This window comes from Dipodomys spectabilis, unplaced genomic scaffold (assembly GCF_019054845.1).
Source record: "Dipodomys spectabilis isolate Male_0828 unplaced genomic scaffold, ASM1905484v1 ptg000324l, whole genome shotgun sequence".
Classification (NCBI taxonomy): domain Eukaryota; kingdom Metazoa; phylum Chordata; class Mammalia; order Rodentia; family Heteromyidae; genus Dipodomys; species Dipodomys spectabilis.
The window spans coordinates 1,771,150-1,790,815 of NW_024871001.1; the positions used below are offsets into that span (position 1 = coordinate 1,771,150).

At 33.5% G+C, this 19,666-nt stretch overlaps 1 protein-coding gene across 1 annotated transcript in view; it reads left to right on the forward strand.

Annotated features, from left to right (window-relative positions):
- The window catches only part of Cfap47 (cilia and flagella associated protein 47), a 236,069-nt gene that overhangs the window by 56,578 nt on the left and 159,825 nt on the right, over positions 1-19,666 (forward strand). The window contains exons 23-26 of the mRNA XM_042702461.1: positions 149-243; positions 3,093-3,252; positions 7,014-7,209; positions 9,934-10,143. Coding sequence (XP_042558395.1) covers positions 149-243; positions 3,093-3,252; positions 7,014-7,209; positions 9,934-10,143 — 661 coding nt within the window. The remainder of the gene's footprint in view (positions 1-148; positions 244-3,092; positions 3,253-7,013; positions 7,210-9,933; positions 10,144-19,666) is intronic.

Below are 19,666 nucleotides of genomic sequence, written 5' to 3' on the forward strand. Positions count from 1 at the left end.
ATAAAAAGTCAATATATATAAAATATTTTAGATTGTAATTTTATTTTCTGGCTGGGAATATAAAACAGAAATATATCTCATTTTCTTATTTCATAAGTAAAAGTATCTATGAGCTTATATCATGTTTTTCTTTATTTCTCTTTTGAAGTATTATATGCACCAATATACTTATCAAATACTGCATTTATATTTAATATTCCTTTATATGAGATGGAATCTAATGTAAACATCACAAGAACAAAGGTATGTATAGAGAATTGCTATATTTTACCACGGGTTTTATAAGTATGGTTTTCATATAGCTATAGATTTTAGTTGACTTAGTTGGTTATTCTAAAGCATTAGTGGCTTGATTTATTCCCTATGAATAATTTCTCCTTAACTAAATATGTGAAAATCCACATATATAACAGAAAATTTTATATTAGTTGATTTTATTTGACTTTCTCTGTATCTCTTTTTTCTTATAATTAAGAGAGGCATATGAGGTATACACATTAAAGGAATTTGAATTTGTACTGTCCCTTTTATGCCTAAGAGCATTGTTATATTTACAACCAATTATGAATCTTTGTGTTGCTAAAAAGAAATTACATGGATAAAATACTTAATGTTATTATAGTTAGAGATAGACAAATAATCTTTTGAAATTAAAATATAGAGTATAGTTGGGCACTAGTGGCTCATGCCTTGTAATCATCACTATATGTATATGTATGTATATTTTGCAAATATACATCAATTCACCTTATTCTAATAAAAGTTCAAAAAATAAAAAATTACTTTGTATGTGGCACTGAAGATGAAACATTAGTGAACTGAATTGAACTGAATTCCAGAATTGGAAAATTTTCTTCTTAAATATGAGATTTTACATCATTCAAAATTCATTCAGTTCATATAAGTAGAAAGAATCTAAACTCTAATACATGTGTTTTTCTGAATGACAAATGAGCCACATCAGCTCCCTGGAGAAGGAAATCTCATTTTACTACACTATTTGCATCTCCCATGAATTATATTTATATAATTATAAGAAATTATAAGGTAACTGTGTTTCAGAAATAAAAGTCAAGTCGTTAAATGTCCATTTTATCACATGAAATAAGTACATGACACCAAAATCACTCATCATTGGTGATACATCCTACGAATTTTTACTTCAAAATTGTTTTTCCTTGTTCATCCTCTGCATTTTGACATTAACTTCAGCCCATTCTCAAGGAACAGGGAGCTTTTAGAGACATTTACATACATTTTATTTGAAATTTTCAGTGACAAAAGTATTCCCTCCTCCTATTTATTAATTTTATTATTTACTAAGAGCTCAGCTGTAAACTTAATTTTGTACATTTTTTTGTGACTGTTGTGTGGCTTGAACTCAGGGCATGGGTGGTGTCCCTTAGGTTTATTTCTCAAGGCTGGCACTCTACCACTTGAATCACAGCTCTAGTCTTCTGAGATTTTTTGTTGGCTAATTGCAGCCTGGGCTGGGTTCAAACAGAAATCCTTAGATCTCAGCCTTCTGAGTAGTGATAATTACAAGCATGAACCACTAGTGCTCAACTATACTTTTTGTTAAAATTTAATATTTCATTGTTAATAAGCTCTTTTAAATTGCCCTTTGACCTTTTCTCATACTATTGTAATTTATTCTTATTTACTAGCAAGATCAAATGTTCTGTGCTTACCTATTATTTGATTTGCCCCAGTTCTAGGGATAGAGCTTCAAGAAATTTCAATACCTGATGTTTAAGAACCAAAATCTAAGTGTTGGAAATACTAGCTGTTACTGAGTATCATGGGTAGGCCAACAGTAAATAGTGCCAGGAAAACAGATGTATGCTAACCCATGCGCACACACACACACACACACACACACACACACACACACACACACACCTATAATCGATCACAAGATGTTTTATTTCACACTTCTTCCTTTACCCATTTTTTAAACTTCTTTACTTGACAATGATAAATCTGCCCATGACTAATTATAAGTTATTTACTTACTTTGTGTCCCAGTATCACATTAAAGAAATTGCAGAATTGCTGTTAGTAACAGTAACACATGTATTAGTTAATGTTCAGTGTATGTACTTACCTCTAATTTGAATGAGGCTACTTTATACATATTGTGGAATGGAGTGTGTCACAGTCTGCAGTTTGTACTACCTTTATTTATTGTTTCTGATTCACAGAGATGATGTAAGTTTACATGTAGTTTACTTAAATACAGGGATTGATATATCTATTTTCTTAGTACAATGCAAAACAGTGTCAACATCTAAACACTCCACGGGCCTCTTGGTGGCCAAAACTGGTCCTTCTTTGAATTTACATTTGGCAATGATATTTTCTTTCACTTCCACAATGATAGATAAATTTTATTATAATTATCTTGATCTGAGAACTCTAAATATATATTCAATGTCCATCTATGTTTTACATTACTTAGTATTTCATCTATTTTATTGTTGCCCTTCATTCAATTGTGTGGATGCACTATAGTTTATCTATATATTGGTTGAAGGAAATATTGTTCATTTTTAAAATCCTATTGTTTGGTGAATATGAAGTTAACTATTATAACAATTCACATAAAAGTTTTCATGTAAACATAAATGATGAACTCACTCAAGTAAATAAGTATGATTAGAATTATAGGATTAAATGATAGGTACATAATTAGTCCTGTAAAGAACTATTTTCCAAACTGAAGGATTTTTCATTATCACCATTGAAAATGATGTCTATTGTTACTCTTCATTCTTATGATTGGCAAAGGTATATATATATATATATATATATATATATATATATATATATATATGCATGTATGTATATGTATATATATTACCTCAGTTAATGTGTTTTATATACTTTTCACAATTGCTTACATTACTGTGAACATATTTTCATACCCCTTTGTTGGCCTGATATGACTTTGAAAGCTTTTAATCTAAGCATACCATTTTTAATCATTTAACTGTGTGCATAAGTCCATCAACTTGATATGATGATACAACTAAATTTTATATTGCACTTGCTATTTTTAAAATATTTCTTTTTTGTGTATACATATACAGACTCTTGTCTTACAAAATATTTCCAAAAATATTGTATATTGGTCTATGGATCCTACTAATAGTGCCAGTCTTTTTAAAGAAGGCATATTTCATCTTAGTAGACTGATTGGGAATCTGCAGCCAGGCGAAAAGTGTAGTATAACGGTACAGTTCTGTCCAAGTAAGTATTTTTCTCTTAAATTTTGCATTTAAATTGATTTATTATTCCTATATTAAATCATTTTATTGTGTATTTAAAAATTCTGCATATTTTAAAGTCATTTTGTCAGCTGAAGGTACAGATAAGATTTCTCATTTTTCATATAGTCTTCCCAATTCTAATTTGTAATTGTTAATATGAAGCCCATTATTTCCTCCATTCATTTTCTCTTTGCTTGTTCAAACATCCCTCTTTTCCCAATGATCACAGACTGATCATCTAATAAGCTCATTTTGTTAAGTAAAGCTTCCGGTACAGAGAGAAACAGTTGGTTTAATACGTCTATTGCTTTTCTATCTGGCTCAAGCTTTCACTTAGGAGCATGATCATGCATAATCCATAACCCATAATACTGTAATCCTTTTTTCTGATGATACCATAGGTAGCCTCAATTCCTACAGGGCCACACTGGTGTAGATTTTGTAGATTCTAAGATAGAAACTTGAATTTACACTAACCAAGCAACCATATTTCTCTCTATGAGACATTTGCATTGGCGATTCAGGTTTAAAAGGGCCTTGACCAGTGTCTGTTATGCCCCGTTTTCAGGAATTATGTTGCAGGATCCTATATTGAACTTTAGTCCCTAACACATAGTAAATAGCCACATGGGAACTTCTTGTCTTTCCTTAACAGATGAAATTGGCCAGTCAATCAATCCTGGCAATCTTACCTAATCTAAAAATTTTGGGAGAAGATAGCCCTTTTCTTTAATCTTAGCATATTCTTTTCTCAGTAATCCCTTTGGAGCCTCAAGGCAGTTGCCTGACCTCATTTTCATTCTGCCCATACTAAAATTAATATAGTCAGAAAACAACTTTAAAGAAGAAGTCCTCTGTGTGCATCTGATTTTATAAATTATTATTGAAATGAACTCCAAGAAATGGGAGCAAGAGGTTTTTTCCTTTGTTGCTTTTTTGTTTGTTTTCATTTTTCTTTATCTTGTTTATCTGTCCTTGGGAAGGTATAGGGGGCATAAAATGGTGAGACAAAGGGTGAACAAATGCAGCAGTGATTCTCAATAGACACTATGTTGAAAATGAATCATACAATTTGTGGGTGGGGACAAAAGGGAAAACTGGGAGAGAGATGGAAGGGGTGATATGGTCCAAAAAGAAATGTACTCTTTACCTGACTTATGTAACTGTAACCCCTCTAAACATCACCTTTTACAATAACAATATATTTTTTTTACAAAAGTCCTTTTTTTCCAAGTCTTTCCATTTCCTAACAAATGGGGCAATGTCATTCTTTCTGATGGAGACATAGAATTCCATTGTGTATAGAGAACACATTTTCTTGATCCATTCATCTACTGAGGGGCATCTGGGTTGGTTCCATATCTTAGCTATAGTAAATAGTGCTGCAATAAACATAGTCGTGCTGGTAGCTTTAGTGTGATCTTGTTTGTAAACATTTGGGTAAATGCCCAAAAGTGGGATTGCTGGGTCCTAGGGGAGCTCTATGTGGAGTCTTTTTTTTTTTTTTAAATTTTATTTGAGAACATACTGTACAGAGGGGTTACAATTACATGGGCAGGATAATGCATACATTTCTTACCAAGCATTGCAGCCTCCTCCTCTGTTTACCCTTCACCTCCCTTCCCAGCCTCCCCCCTCCCTCCCACCCAATCATACCCCCCCACCCCCCCCCCCACCGACATTGTAAAGCTGGTTTTGACATGACATTTTGTACTTCTCATTGTTGCAACAGGTCCACCTGAATCCTTAAACGACTTGTTTGTCCCCATCTCCTCCACATGTTATACTGACATCAAATATAGTGAAAGCGGGGGTTACACTGTGGGGGAGGGACATACAAAGCAACAAAGAAATAATCTTATAAATGCGTTAGAAACGCATGCATGAAAGAAACAAAAACATTAAAATACATATTTGAGGTTTCGTTTTCCTAACATCACATTATCTGACTTTTTCCACTTGACTCATACCTATACTAGATATTGCAAATAAGGGAAACCATGGGACCTATGTTTCTTTGGGCCTGGCTTACTTCACTTAATATAATTTTTTCCAAGCCTTTCCATTTCCTAACAAATGGGGAAATGTCATTCTTTCTGATGGAGGCATAGAATTCCATTGTGTATATATACCACATCTTCTTGATCCATTCATCTACTGAGGGGCATCTGGGTTGGTTCCATGTCTTAGCTATGGTAAATAATGCTGCAATAAACATAGTTGTGCTGGTAGCTTTAGTGTGGCCTTGTTTGTGATCATTTGGGTAAATGCCCAAAAGTGGGATTGCTGGGTCATTGGGGAGCTCTATGTGGAGTCTTTTGAGGACCCTCCATACTGCTTTCCAAAGTGGTTGAACAAGTTTACACTCCCACCAACAATGCAGTAAGGTTCCCTTCTGTCCACATCCCTTCTAGCATCTGTTGTTATTAGAGTTCTTGATTTTAGCCATTCTAACTGGGGTGAGGTGGTATCTCAATGTTGTTTTGATTTGCATTTCTTTTATGGCTAAGGAGGTTGAGCATTTCTTCATGTGTCTATTGGCCATCCTTCTTTCCTCTTCACAGAAGTTTCTCTTTAAATCTTTAGCCCACTTATTTATGTAAGCCAGGTCCAAAGAAACATAGGTCACATGGTTTCCATTATTTACAATATCTAGTATATGTCTGAGTCAAGCAAAAAAGGTCAGATAAAGTGATGTTAGGGAAATGAACCCTAAGATATGTATTTAAATGTTTTTTTCTTTCATGCAATTGTTTCTAACACATTTATAAGATTATTTCTTTGTTGCTTTGTATGTCCCTCCCCCACAGTATAACCCCTGCTTTCACTGTATTTGATGTCAGTATAATTTGTGGAAGGGAAGGGGGGAAAAATCGTTTAAATAGGGATACAGGTGGACCCATTGCACCAATGTGATGTACAAGTCGTTATGTTGAAAACAAACTTTACAACTTTGGTGCTGGGGTGGGGGGGGTGGGGGGGGGGAAGGGGGAGCAGGGAGGATTGGGTGGGGGTGGGGTGAGGGGAGGATGGAAAGGGATGGGAAGGGGACACAAAGGAGGAGGCTACAATGCTTGATAAGAAATGTACTCATTATCTTGCCCATGTAATTGTAACCCCTCTGTGCAGTATAAATAAAAAATAAAATAAATCAACTTTAAAAAAAAAAGAAGTCCTGTTGTACTGCTTCCTCAAGGATATTTATTTCACACAACTAGTGAAAGTCTTTCACAGAAGTTACTCCATTTGTAATAAAATACACTTTGCAGGGTGCTCTTTCAAAAATACTTTATTGGGTCTTAAATTCTTTCATTTTAAATTTAATTTTATTGTAAAGGTGATGTACAGAGGGGTTACAGTTACATACATAAGGTAATGAGTACATTTCTTGTCAAACATTGTTAACCCCTTTGTTTTTCACCTACTTTCTCTTTCCCTGATTCTCCCCACCCCTCCAAGTTGTAAAGTTCATTTCCAATATAGTGTCTTGTGAGTATTGCTGTTGCATTGGTTCACTCTTTGTCCTTTGTCTCACCATTTTCCCCTTCCCTTGTATATGCAAGACACAGGGTACCAAAATCAAAAACAGTGTCTTAAATTCTTAAGTAGATTCAATCTTTTTTCTGGTTCAATCATTCTGCTCCATTGAGTTGGAAGCATTATAAAACATTTGAATATTTATCAATGTTAAGACTATATATTTTTGTGTGCTAACCAATCTAACACACTTTTTCTTATTAGAGAAGCCTGGAATATACAGAGCCGACATTCCTATGTGTTTAAATGATTGCTTGTTTTACTATCGTTTAATATGTCTGCATGGAGAGATAAAATCACCTAAGCTATGTTTTGAACCACCATTTATATTTTTTACTCCTGTTCCATTGGATGTACCAAGTGGAATAGATATCAACATTTTACCTCAAAACTATTTTAGGTAAATACTTCATTAGATTTTAGTCTATCATATGCACAATTTTCTTGGTGTGAATGTATATGAGAGTTATATGTAAATTTTGATTTGTTTCTATAGTTAGCAAGAGCTATTCATATATTTAATGATGCATTAAGGGTTTGAAATAACAAAAAACTATTTCAGTTGTATCATAATGTGTTTTCTTGTGTGTCTCTGTGGAATAATAAGCAAGCATTAAATAAGTCACATTACCACATATTGGTCTTAAAGCATACATTTGATATTTCATACAACATGAAAATTTATCTTCCAATTTTTGAGCAAATTACAAAAAAGAAAAACACAAAATACTTTAAACTGCTAGAAGGGTGGATTTCATAAATTGGTAACAATAAAATTGATTGTTATAAATTTGAAACATATTTGTACTTGAGAACAGTGTTGCATGCCTGTAATCCTAATTACTCAGGAAGATCCTAAGTTTGGGGTTGCATAGAAAGACCTAATCTGAAAACAAATGGCTGACAACAGGATAAATTAATAGAAATGTTCATTAAAAGAATACTTATCTCACAAGGAAAGATTTGTGAATGGAATTTAAACATGGTAGGACATGTAAAACTATTTTGTCAAATTTTTGTGTTCAAGAGTGATTCACCACACTATGTCACATATGCACAATATTACACAATGACTATATTAACCCTTTCTGTTACTCTGTCCTTTCCCTGTTTCCCTTAACCCCTATTGTTCAACAATTTAGATTAGGTTGCCTGTACCATCTCCACACATAAAAACAATGGCTTTTGGTTTTGTTTATCCCACTCTTCTCTTTCCCTTTCTTTCCCACCACTTAGATAGTTCCTTAATTACAGTCATATAGATAGACAGACAGACAGACAGATGGCTAGATAGATATGTGTATATCTATATGTATTTTAGGTCTAGAGCTTGCATATGAGAGAACATTTGCAATCTTTGTCCTTTAGGACTTGGCTTAACTTCATTTAAAATGAACTCCAGTCCTATCCATTTACCTGAAAATGTCATAATATTTAAAAAATTCTTTATGGATGAATAATCCTCTTTTGGTTTGTATACCACATTATCTTTATCCATTCATCAGTTGAAGGGTACCGAAGCTGATTCCATAGCTTGGTTATTGTAAGTAGTGCTGTAATAAACATGAATGTGCAAATGTCTTTATTATATCCTAACTTAAATTCCTTCAGATATATGCCCAACAGTTGTACTGTCATGTTGTATGGCAATTTTACTTTTAGTATTTGAGGAATCTTCATACTACATTCTATAGTAGCTGCACTAATTACATTCTCACCAATTGTGTGTAAGAGTTGCTTCTTTCTTCTCATTCTTACCAGCATTTATTGTTGTGTTTTTAGTGACTGCTGTTCTGATTGGGATGAGAGCAAATCAAAATGTCATTCTGATTTGCATTTCTTTTATGGCTAGAAATGCTGATCATTTCTTCATGTGTTTATTGACAATTAGGACTTCTTTTGAGAGTCGTACATTCGTTTACTTATTTGTTAAGTGGGTAATTTTCTCTTTGGAGTTTAGCTTTTTGAGTTCCTTATATATTCTAGTTTTTAATCCCTTGTCAGATGTATATCTAACCAATATTTTCTTGCATTCTGTATGCTATCTCTACATTCTAGTAACTGTTTCCATTGTTGTGGAGAAGCATTTTAGTTTAATACAATCCCATATGTCAATCAATCCTTATTTCAGAGACATTGTAGTTCTATTCATAGGCTATTGTGTATGCCAATATGTTCTAGAAGTTTTCCCTATTCTTTCCTGTAGTAGTTTCAAAGTTTCAGATCTTACATTAAGATTCTTGACAGTAGTACAGGATCAGAGAAAGGTGTCTAGTTTCAGTCTTCTGCATGTAGATATCCAATTTTCCTACAACCATTTGTTAAAGAAGCTATCTTTTCTCTAATGAATGTTTTTGAATAGCATGAAATGTGGATATTAATCGGATATTTGAGAATTATGTAAAATTATTTATTGTTTAAGCATCCAAATACTTAATATCTAAACCATTACAATTCTAAATATATGTGCATCTATTAATATTTAGTATACAAACACTAAATTTGTAGATATTAAAGTCATGAGTTTTTGATAAATTCTTGTCAGACTATTTCAGAATACTATGGCTATAATTAAAAACACGTTGTAAGTGATTGGGGCATGGCTCAAGTATTAGAGGACTTACCTACCAAGCACAAGGTCTTGGATTCAAAGCCCAGTACTATGATTTTTTTAAGTGTGTTTAATCATATTTTTATCCCCCCTCATCAGCCATGGGTCTTGAACTGAGGTCTTGGAATTCCACAGAGCTTTTTGTTGTTGTTGTTCTCAAGGCTAGCACTCTACCACTTTGAGCCACAGCTCCATTTCCAGTTTTCAGGTGGTTAATTGGAGGTAAGAGTCTCAGACCATTTCCCCCTGGCTGGCTTCGAACTGCAATCCACAAGCAATTACAAGCAATCACCACCAACACCCAGCTTTTATTTTTCTTTTTGACTCTTACAGAACAGAAGAAAGATTAGATCATCTCAACTGGCTCTTGACGTAGTTAAATTAACATGTTACCAAAAATTTATGATTAAGACATTACTGCAAATATTTATTGTTCTGACTTTTTTAGATGATTCATCTAATTTCAATTACTTGCTGGTATTTTGGGCTAACATTTTTTTTCATTTTAAATAGAAATTCAACAGTACATTTCCAGGTTCCTACAGCCAAGCTTCTTGATGATGATGAAATTCAACCATTTTCTGTGACATTTCCAAAAGGCTGTACCATCACGGGGTCTAATACTGGAATTAATGGGAAAATACCTTGCCACCTCAGTTTCAAATCGTCTAAAGCTGTGTCATTTTTCACTCATCTTGTATTTTCTGATGAGAGAAATAATTGGTAAGATATTTAAGTGTAGATTCTCTTGTATTTGACAATGAAAAATAATATCTATATATTTTATGCCAGTGCAAAAAGTTAAAAGGAGAAGAGTCTTCTATCATGAATTTGGACATAAAGGTTTATTTTAATGTTCAAAGTACAAATTTGGTAGGACACTGGTGGCTCACGCCTGGAATCCTAGCTATTCAGGAGGCTGAGATCTGAGGATCACGGTTCAAAACCAGACCGGGCAGGAAACTCCATGAGACTCTTGTCTCCAATAAACCACCAGAAACCAGAAGAGCCTCTGTGGCTCAAGCGGTAGAGTGCTTGCCTTGAACTGAAGAGCTAAGGGACAGCACCCAGGCCCAGAGTTCAAGCCCCATGACTGACAAAAAAAAATACAAATTCGCTCTCAAGAAAAACAGCAAAATAATGGTTTACAGGTATTAGTCTGTCATGGGTTTGTTAGCTTAATTTCTGAGATAATCAGTTTTTTTTGGTCTGTAAAATTGAATGATATGGGCAAGGGTATCAAGCATTAAAATAGAGCATGAAATATAAAGGTTCAAGCGGCTTCTTGTTCTGGTGTGTGTGGGCGGGAGAGAGGGTGTGTGTGTGCACACATGCGCTGGTACTGTGGCTTGATCTCAGGGCCTCATGCTCTTACTTGCTTTTTCTCTTAAGGCTGGTGTTCTTTCACTTGAAGCATACCTTGGCTTCTGGCATGTCCCCTTCCCCCTACCCTCATCCCCCCAGCATGGTTCTGGAGCTTAAACTCAGGCCTGGGTGCCGTCCCTAGCCTCTTTGTGCTCAAGGATAGTACTCTATCACTTGAGTCACAGAACACTTCTGGCTCTTTCTGAGTAGTTTATTGGAGATGGGTCTCATGGACTTTCCTGCTCAAGCTGGCTTCGAACCGCGATCCTCAGATCTCAGCCTGTTGAGTAGGTAGGATTACAGTCGTGAGCCACTGGCATCTGGCTGACTTCTGACTTTTTGTTGGTTAATTTGATAAAGAAGGGAGCTGGGAAGGTGGCTTAGTGGTAGAGTGTTTGCCTTGCATGCATGAGGCCCTGGGTTCGATTCCCCAGCACCACATAAGCAAAAGAAAAAAAGCTGGAAGTGACACTGTGGCTCAATTGGTAGAGTGCTAGCCTTGAGCTGAAGAGCTGAGGGACAGCGCCCAGGCCCAGAGTTCAGGCCCCACGACCGGATCCAAAAAAAAATTTTTTTGATAAAGGAGTCATATACACTTTTCAGCACAGGCTGACATTGAACTTTTCTCCTCAAATCTCAGTCGCTTGAATTGCTAGTATTATAGGCTTATATAAGCCACAGGCACTCAAATTAATTACAATTTGATTTGATGCATACTGATAAACAGAGGTATGAGATGATGCAGAAGGGCAAGAGTAGAATCTTAACACAATTTTTATGATATGCATACTTTTTAATATTAGTACTATCATATATCATATATGAACTTTTCAAAGAATAAAAGCAATCTGTTCTTTTTCCTTTTTGTCCCCTCTATATACAGTAGGCAAATGAAAATTCAATGTTTGATTCATAGTAATTAGAATCAACTCTATAAACAGGAATATCATTCATTTTAATTGATATATTAATGAGGCAAAAATGCATCAATTTTCTACCTTAAATCAATTGAATGCATATGAATTTATTGTAAAAGGTTGCAATACCAGCAACTATAGGATATTTTTATAGTAAATTCATGATATATTGATACTTATAAAATATATTAAGTCAAATATTTCAAATTAATATTTGTAGACAACAGCAACATCTTTTAAGTTAAGAAATGTATTGCATTGATATTCAATATTAATGCAGCTGTCAAAGAGCTTCATTGAAATTGTGTATTATACATCAATGAAATTTCAAAATAAAAACCTAATTTAAACATTATTTAAAATATAAAGTTAAATGTTTAATTTTTTCTACAAAATTCAGAGACATTCTACTAGAACAAAGCATATATTTTGGTAGAGTTTGTATAAAATAATTTAAGTTCTATTAGAAATGGTTTTTGCATGAGCCAAATGATGAAAATAGCAATGAAATAACTCTCACTGCTGCTTTACAAATAAGCTCCCATTCTAGTTTATATTATCATTTTCCTATTTTCTCATCAACTCGTATTTTTCAATCTGGTTGATTTTTACTTTTGGCATATGAAGTCACATATTGGGATGAGGGAAGAGGGAGGAAGAACAAGAGAAAGAAAAATGTATATATGAGTTCTTTATTCATCAGAGTTATTTTACTTATGAGTATCTGAAATATGTTTCTTTTATTTTTTTCCTGGGTTTGAAAATTTTCTGTTTGGATTTTATTTGCTGTGAAATTTACTTTAAGAATATTTACCTTAAGGCTATTTATAGCCATGAATCTTAAACAAATAATATGGCAGAATTAGGGGAATGGATTGAGAAATATACATTTGAATAGGGCATGAGAAATTCTCACAAATAAGTAACATTTGTTGGAACCTTTCTAAGAAATATTAAAGAGAAGATATTAATTGATTGTTGGCAAAATAATTGAAGTTTCTAATGACTATTGGTGATTCCCAATGTCTCTTTAAAATCTAAGTCATCATTATAAAACAAGGATAGGGTATAGTTTTTGAAATTATGCCTGATATTACAGTTGCTTTGGGTATATTAATAAATATTTAAATTGCAGCTAGATAATAAGCACATACTAGTACTTAATTCAGCCCAACCCATAGTCACATTTCCTACTCAGTTATCCAAATCTTTCTAATACTATTCTCAATTAGCAATTTGTTATCCTGGATAAATTTTTAAGCATCAATTCATCAAATATATCCTGAATACCTACCATGTGTTATACATTGTTCTAAGCACTCGTGATTATATCAGAAGTCAAAATATGATCACTGCTTATATAACTGAGAGTCTATTGGGGGAAACAGATGACAAACAGTAAATCCTAAGAGGCAAAATTTCTAACATAAGTTATAGAAGCCCTAGGGAAAAGGAAGACAGTAGAGTAAGATCAGGAGGACTGTCAATAACAGTAGCAAACAGGGAGTAGTTGACATGTGGTGATAAAGAGAGATTTCTTTACGAGCATTGGATGTGGTAAAAAGATGTGAAAAGGAGGTAAGGTCGGAAAGACAGCTGGGTAAGTCCTTAGGGTTTGGAATAGCTGATATGATGTCATCAAGCTTCCCATAAGAGGAATGAGGAAAGAACAAGGAATATAAGAGAAAACTTTAGTAATGTGATGTAATAAATGCATAATGTAGAGGATTTGACGCTAAATCAAAATAGAATATAGTAGTCATCACCTTTGAAAAATGACAAGGTCAGCTAGTTTTCTCCTACACAGAAAATACTCTCAAAAACAAAACAAAGCAAAACAAAAATCAGTTCTTCCAGTGTAGCTTTTTCCCTTTAATCATGTAACAGCTTCTTTACTCTCAGGTAGACATTTTTCTCATACATTTAAGCCATTTAGTCTTTACTGAACAATAACTGTATGCCTGATTTTCTTTTGATATTGATGTAACCCCAAAGCTTGTGCCCTCATGGAATTACCGCTATAGTTGAGAAAGAAATTAACAAGTTATATAATGTATAATCTTACTAGGAAATAAATTAAATACTTCCATGTGTTAGACAGATAAAGCATTTCAGAGGATGTGATATTTGAGCAGATGGTCATTGTAGAATTAGATGAGAAAATGCTCATAAAAGGCTTAGAATAATCTCTGGCATGTCGCAGTAACTGAATCATATTTTAGAATTTACCTTAAGTTTAGATTGGTGTTCTAGCTTTCCAAAATGATAACAATAGATAGTATAAAGACATATGCATTCTACAATTAAAAGAAGTATCAAGTATTTCTTGGGCAAATGGTTGTTTTTCATAGAGACAGAGTTTGTAATGGGAAGGGAACAGTGGCAGGGATTGGAATTCACTTCTTGTGGGGGTGAAAATTGCTTTGGATAATGTCCAAATTATTTACATTGAATTGTAGAATTGATGTTTCTTCTCATGTTTAAATGTCTCTGTTAAAAGAATTCACACAGAGATCAGAAAATTTAAGCTGTGCCAGAATATTGAAATTCCTTATTTTGCATCACTGTTTCTACTCCAAACTGAGAGAAAACATTACATCTAGTAGAATCTTGTAATTGTAATGAAATAGGGCTATTTGCTCTTATTTTATAAGATACAGCCTGCCTAGTACTTTAGATAAACCTGAACAAGAATAAAAGTTGTAGCTTTCTTGTTTAATTTCACAGGAATTTTAATACCAAATCACATTTTGCTTTAACATTCAACTTAAGATGTTTCTTAGAATAAGTTGCATATACATGATCTGAGTAAACAAGGAGTTAACATGGGTTAGCAGTTTCTCATTAAGCAAATAACAAACATAATTTGAAATTTCACAATTAGGGTTGAAATCTGTTAGAACTCTGAGTCTTCATACATTTTAATCTCACACCTTTTCTATTTTCTCTATTTTTTCTATTATTTTCAAAATTAACTATATCTTTACTTTGTCTTAGTACCTAGATTTAGACTGAATAACATTGAGTAACTTTAGAGTGAAAGAACATCAGCTATTCTATAAGAGAACTGACATTGGTAATTGAAAATTAAAATTTAATTTAATGGACATAAACACAAATTACATCTGCTAAGTAAACTTTGGTTACTGATTAGATATTGGAATTTTCCTCATTCTCATGCAGTGATTTTCAACATTGACTGGGTATTAAAACACTTGGAAGGTTTTAGACTGTAGATGCCTTCTTATCACTGGGATCTGAGATAGTTTATCTGGTAGTTGACCTGGGCATGGTGAGTTTAACTCCTTCAACGACTATATATGACTAACTTTGGGGGCTCAATAAAACATCTGAGCTCTACTCTCAGTGGTCACAGTTGGTTAAGGCTAGAGTGGAACTTGCAAACATACACATCTAACAAGTTCGGATTTATATGGAACTTGATAGTCTGGAGACAGATTTGTTTAAAAAGTAGCATTTCAGCTCTCATTTCACATCTAAGAAATCAGCATCTATATTTTTCAAACCTTCCTGTGTAACCTTGGTGCATAGTAAAATTTATACAACACATGCAAAAAATGCCATCAAGAGGGATTAAGGGTTGAAACATAAATATTTGGCAGGAGATAACATTGTTATAGGAATATTCAAACTAGATACTCTTTTCTAGGTAAGTTACACTAATGTGTAACTTACTTTATTCAAACATAGATTCTTTACAATTATACTTTACTGCAATCCCAGATTTACACCAGATGAAATTGTCTTTTGTATTTTGAAACTTTACTCATCATATAGTGAGAGATCTGACATCTATTCACGTTCTTTTTCCCTTCCTTGCTTCTTCTCTCCCTCTCTCCCTCCCTCCATCCCTTCCTTCCTTCTTTCTCTTCCTTCTCTTCCTTCCCCTCTCCCTACTCTTTCTTTTTTGTCAGTTGTGGGGCTTGAATTTAGGGCCTAGGCTCTGTCCTTGATCTTTTTTGCTCAAGATTATTCGTTTTCTACCACTTCAATCCATAGCTCAACTTCTATTTTTCTGGTGGTTAATTAGAATTAAGAGTCAAAGTTTTGGCTCAAGCTGACTTCAAACCACAGACCTCAGACCTCAGCCTCCTGAATAGCTAGAATTACAGGTGTGAGCCACCAACGCCTACTCCCATTTTTCTATTCCACAATTTTCTGTTTAAATTTTCAATTTCTAGGTTTTATTGTTATGTCATGATTTATTTACCAAAATAGGTGAGTAAATTATTTTTCAGTTTTTGATGTGACCTATAATATATCACTCATTACTTGAAAAGGAAGATTTTGATAGTTCATTAGGACAAATATTATGCTAAAATTAAAATAAAATTGTATATTAAGAATAGTACAGGGATGTGTAATATATGAAATTGATATAAAAGCAAGTTTAATGACCCTCTGGCACATGATAGTGAATCTTCTTCAGTAGATAGTTTTAAACTATTTCTTTGTCAGACAGCGAATGGTGTGGTCTTCAGGGTCCACATTTAGTGCTTAAGGTGCTTTACATATTTTCTCTAGGCATTAGATTTGCTCTAAAGTAGTATTTCTCATTTTGTTCATCCCTGTAAATAGAAATATGTTAATTAATCCAAATAGTGTTAGCAATAAATTATTTTATTGCTTCATAGCTAGTGCCAATTTTGACAACATGCATTTTTCCTAGCTGTTTTATATAGAAATATTTTAACTAAAACCCATACTAAGACTAGATAAATACATTTTCCCCAGACTTGGAAGCTTCCCTTTTATCCCTTCAGCCCTTTTCTCTGTGAATTAAAAGCATGTTTTAGGACTACATTTAGAATGCAGGATCTGCCTTGAAACAATATAGACAGGAGTAGAACCTTGTAAAGATGATAAATATAAAATTATGTCATAATATTTCTCATGGTGCTTGATATATTTTTGACAGGCCATCACAGTATTTCATATGATACCAAAATAGGTAAAATGTTATAATTACCATGCCATTTTTCACAGATTTAGCATAATGTTTCTTTTTTGTGTATCTATGGTTTATTCTTAGATTTCACTACTGTGGAGTTTTCTTTTTTAAAATTTAATTTTCTTGTCAAAGTGATGTCTAGAAGGTAGTGAGTAAATTTCTTGTCAAACTTGTTACCATTCCCCCTCATTTTCCCCCACTTTCCCTCCCTCCCAAATCCCCTCCCAAGTTGTACAGTTCATTTCCAACATATTGTCTGGTGAGTATCACTGTTGCATTGGTTCATCCTTTGTCCTTTGTTCTCACCATTTTGTTGTTCCCCTTCCCTTCCCTAATTCAGATAAATGTATATACAATACCCAGGGTACCAAAATCAAATACAGTGACAATAGAGAATAAATCATAGGGGAAAAATGAAAGAAAAAAGAAATCACATAAAACATTAAAACAACAATATCAAAGAAAACCTCTTGTTTCCATATCTTGGAGTTCATTTTCCTTTGCATCATCTTATATGGTCATATATACATAGCTATTGAACTATTGTGATCCTCTGCTAAGACTATTCTGACATATACTAAAGATTACAAATGAGGGAAACCATGGAATCTATGTTTCTTTGTGTCTGACTTACTTAATATGATTTTTCCAAGTCTTTACATTTCCTTAAGAATGGGGTAATATCATTCTTTCTCATGGAAGCATAGAATTCCATTGAGTATATATACCACATTTTCGTGATTCATTCATCTACTGAGGGGCATCTAGGTTTGTTCCATATCTCAGCTATGGTAAATAATGCTGCAATGAACATGATTATGCTGGAAACTTTACTATATACTCAGAACTCAAAAAATTAAATACCCCAAACACAAATCCTCAAAGAAGCAACCAACCCATTAATAAGAGGGCTAAAAACTTAAAGAGAAGCTTCTCTGAAGAGGAACTAAGGATGGCTAATAGACACATGAAGAAATGTTAAACATCTCTGGCCATAAAGGAAATGCAAATCAAAACAACATTGAGATTCCACTTTTCCCCAATTAGGATGGCCTTTATCAAGAAATCTAATAACAACAAATGCTGGATTGGATGTGGCAAAAAAAAAAAAGAATACTATACTGTTGGTGGGAGTGTAAACTTGTTCAACCACTCTGAAAAGCAGTATGGAAGTTCCTAAAGAGGCTAAATATTAGAGCTCCCCTTTAACCCAGCAATCGCACTTCTGCATTTACCGAAATTACCACAAACAAGGCCATACTAAAGCTACTAGCACATTTTATTCCTGAAAAATTGGAACAGACAAGCATAAGAGTTTCTTATTTTCAGTAATGATAGAGAAGTAGTTAAAGACATGTGTTTAAGGTACTAATTATTCAACTACTAATGACCAGAGAGATGAATGATGAGATTTTCACCTACCTTTTGTAATGAATTATATATGTGATCATGATCATCATGCCATTTCATGAAAAAATGGAAGGTTATTCTGGAAAGAGATGTTCATATATTTTTAAACATTTTTCCACAAATTTCTTATGCCCAAAGGAATATTTAGGAATAGACAATTTCATAGAGATGGCATCAGATTAGTACATTCCAGTGCCTAAGGAGAGGGGTAAATGGAAAGTGTCTTCTAATTGGTAAAGAATTTGATTTAAGGGGGATGAAAATATTCTAAAATTAGACAGTGGTAATTGTTGTGCAATTGTGTGAATGTTCCTAAAACAACTTATAGGATGAATTTTACAGTCCACAAGTTACATTTTAAAATGTTGCTATAAAAAGAAATTAAGACCTTTTTTAGCCACCTCAATATCATCGATAATGGGGATTTTGTCACAAACAGTAAAAGTCTATGTCACTTTCATCAATACCTAAATTACATCTTCAGCTATTCTTACCAGAATGTCTATCTTGCCTGTGTGTGCAAATTCTGATTATGGGTACCTGTTAACTATGTTATGAATGTTATTTAAATCCCAGAACAGAATTTAAATGTGTGATATCAGAAAACCTTTGAACTTCACTGTTACTATAATGAGTACTTTTAGGATAAATATTCTCCCACTAATGATTCCTATATGTATGCCATGATGTAGGAAATCTATAAATATTGCCATTATTCCCCAATGGGGTATTATAAGCTTCTCTATTGTCCTAGAAATGTTTGCTAACTAGTATCAGTATTCTCAGCTGAAGAACCATTTTGTATTCTAATATATTTTAATAATGTCAGAAATGAAGTTAATGAAATCAATAAATTAATGATCTATATTCCTATATTGTATGCCTTGTAGAATTTCTGTATAATATACTACTTAAAAGAATGTATTTAAATGAATTATATATATCTTTTTTAAATTTTTGCACATGTTGGCTATTCTTTATTCTGAGTAACATCTAAAATCAAATGTTAAGCTGGACCCAGTGGCTCATGCTTGTAATCCTAGCTACTCAGAAGTCTGAGATCTGAGGAGGATGACAGTTCAAAGCCAGCCAGGGCAGAATAGTCTGTGAGACTCATCTCCAATAAACTACTCAGCAAAAGCTTGAAGTAGGTCTGTGATTCAAGTGGTAGAGGTGCTAGCCTTGACTACAAAGACGCTCAGGGACAGCACCTACCCCCTGAGTTCAAGTCCTAGGACCACCAAAAAAATCAAATGTTATACTCTTTAGTAAACTAATTTTATAAGACAAAAAAGCACAGTATATTCTACTTCAATCATTCTCCCTTAATTTCCTATCATTTTATAAATATTCCAAGTGGTAATGCTTCATTGGTTACTTATGCGGTAGTTTTCTTTGATAGCATTGTTAATAAACTAGCTTTTAAACAAAGCAATTGTTTCTTAATATATTAATTGATTTTTGATATATTAAAGAAATGTCCCCAAGGAACACAGAAGCAGCACACAATATCTCAGTGAAAACTGCATAAAGATGATACATCTATACTAGAATTGTCTTTTATTTCCTTTATTTCTTTCTT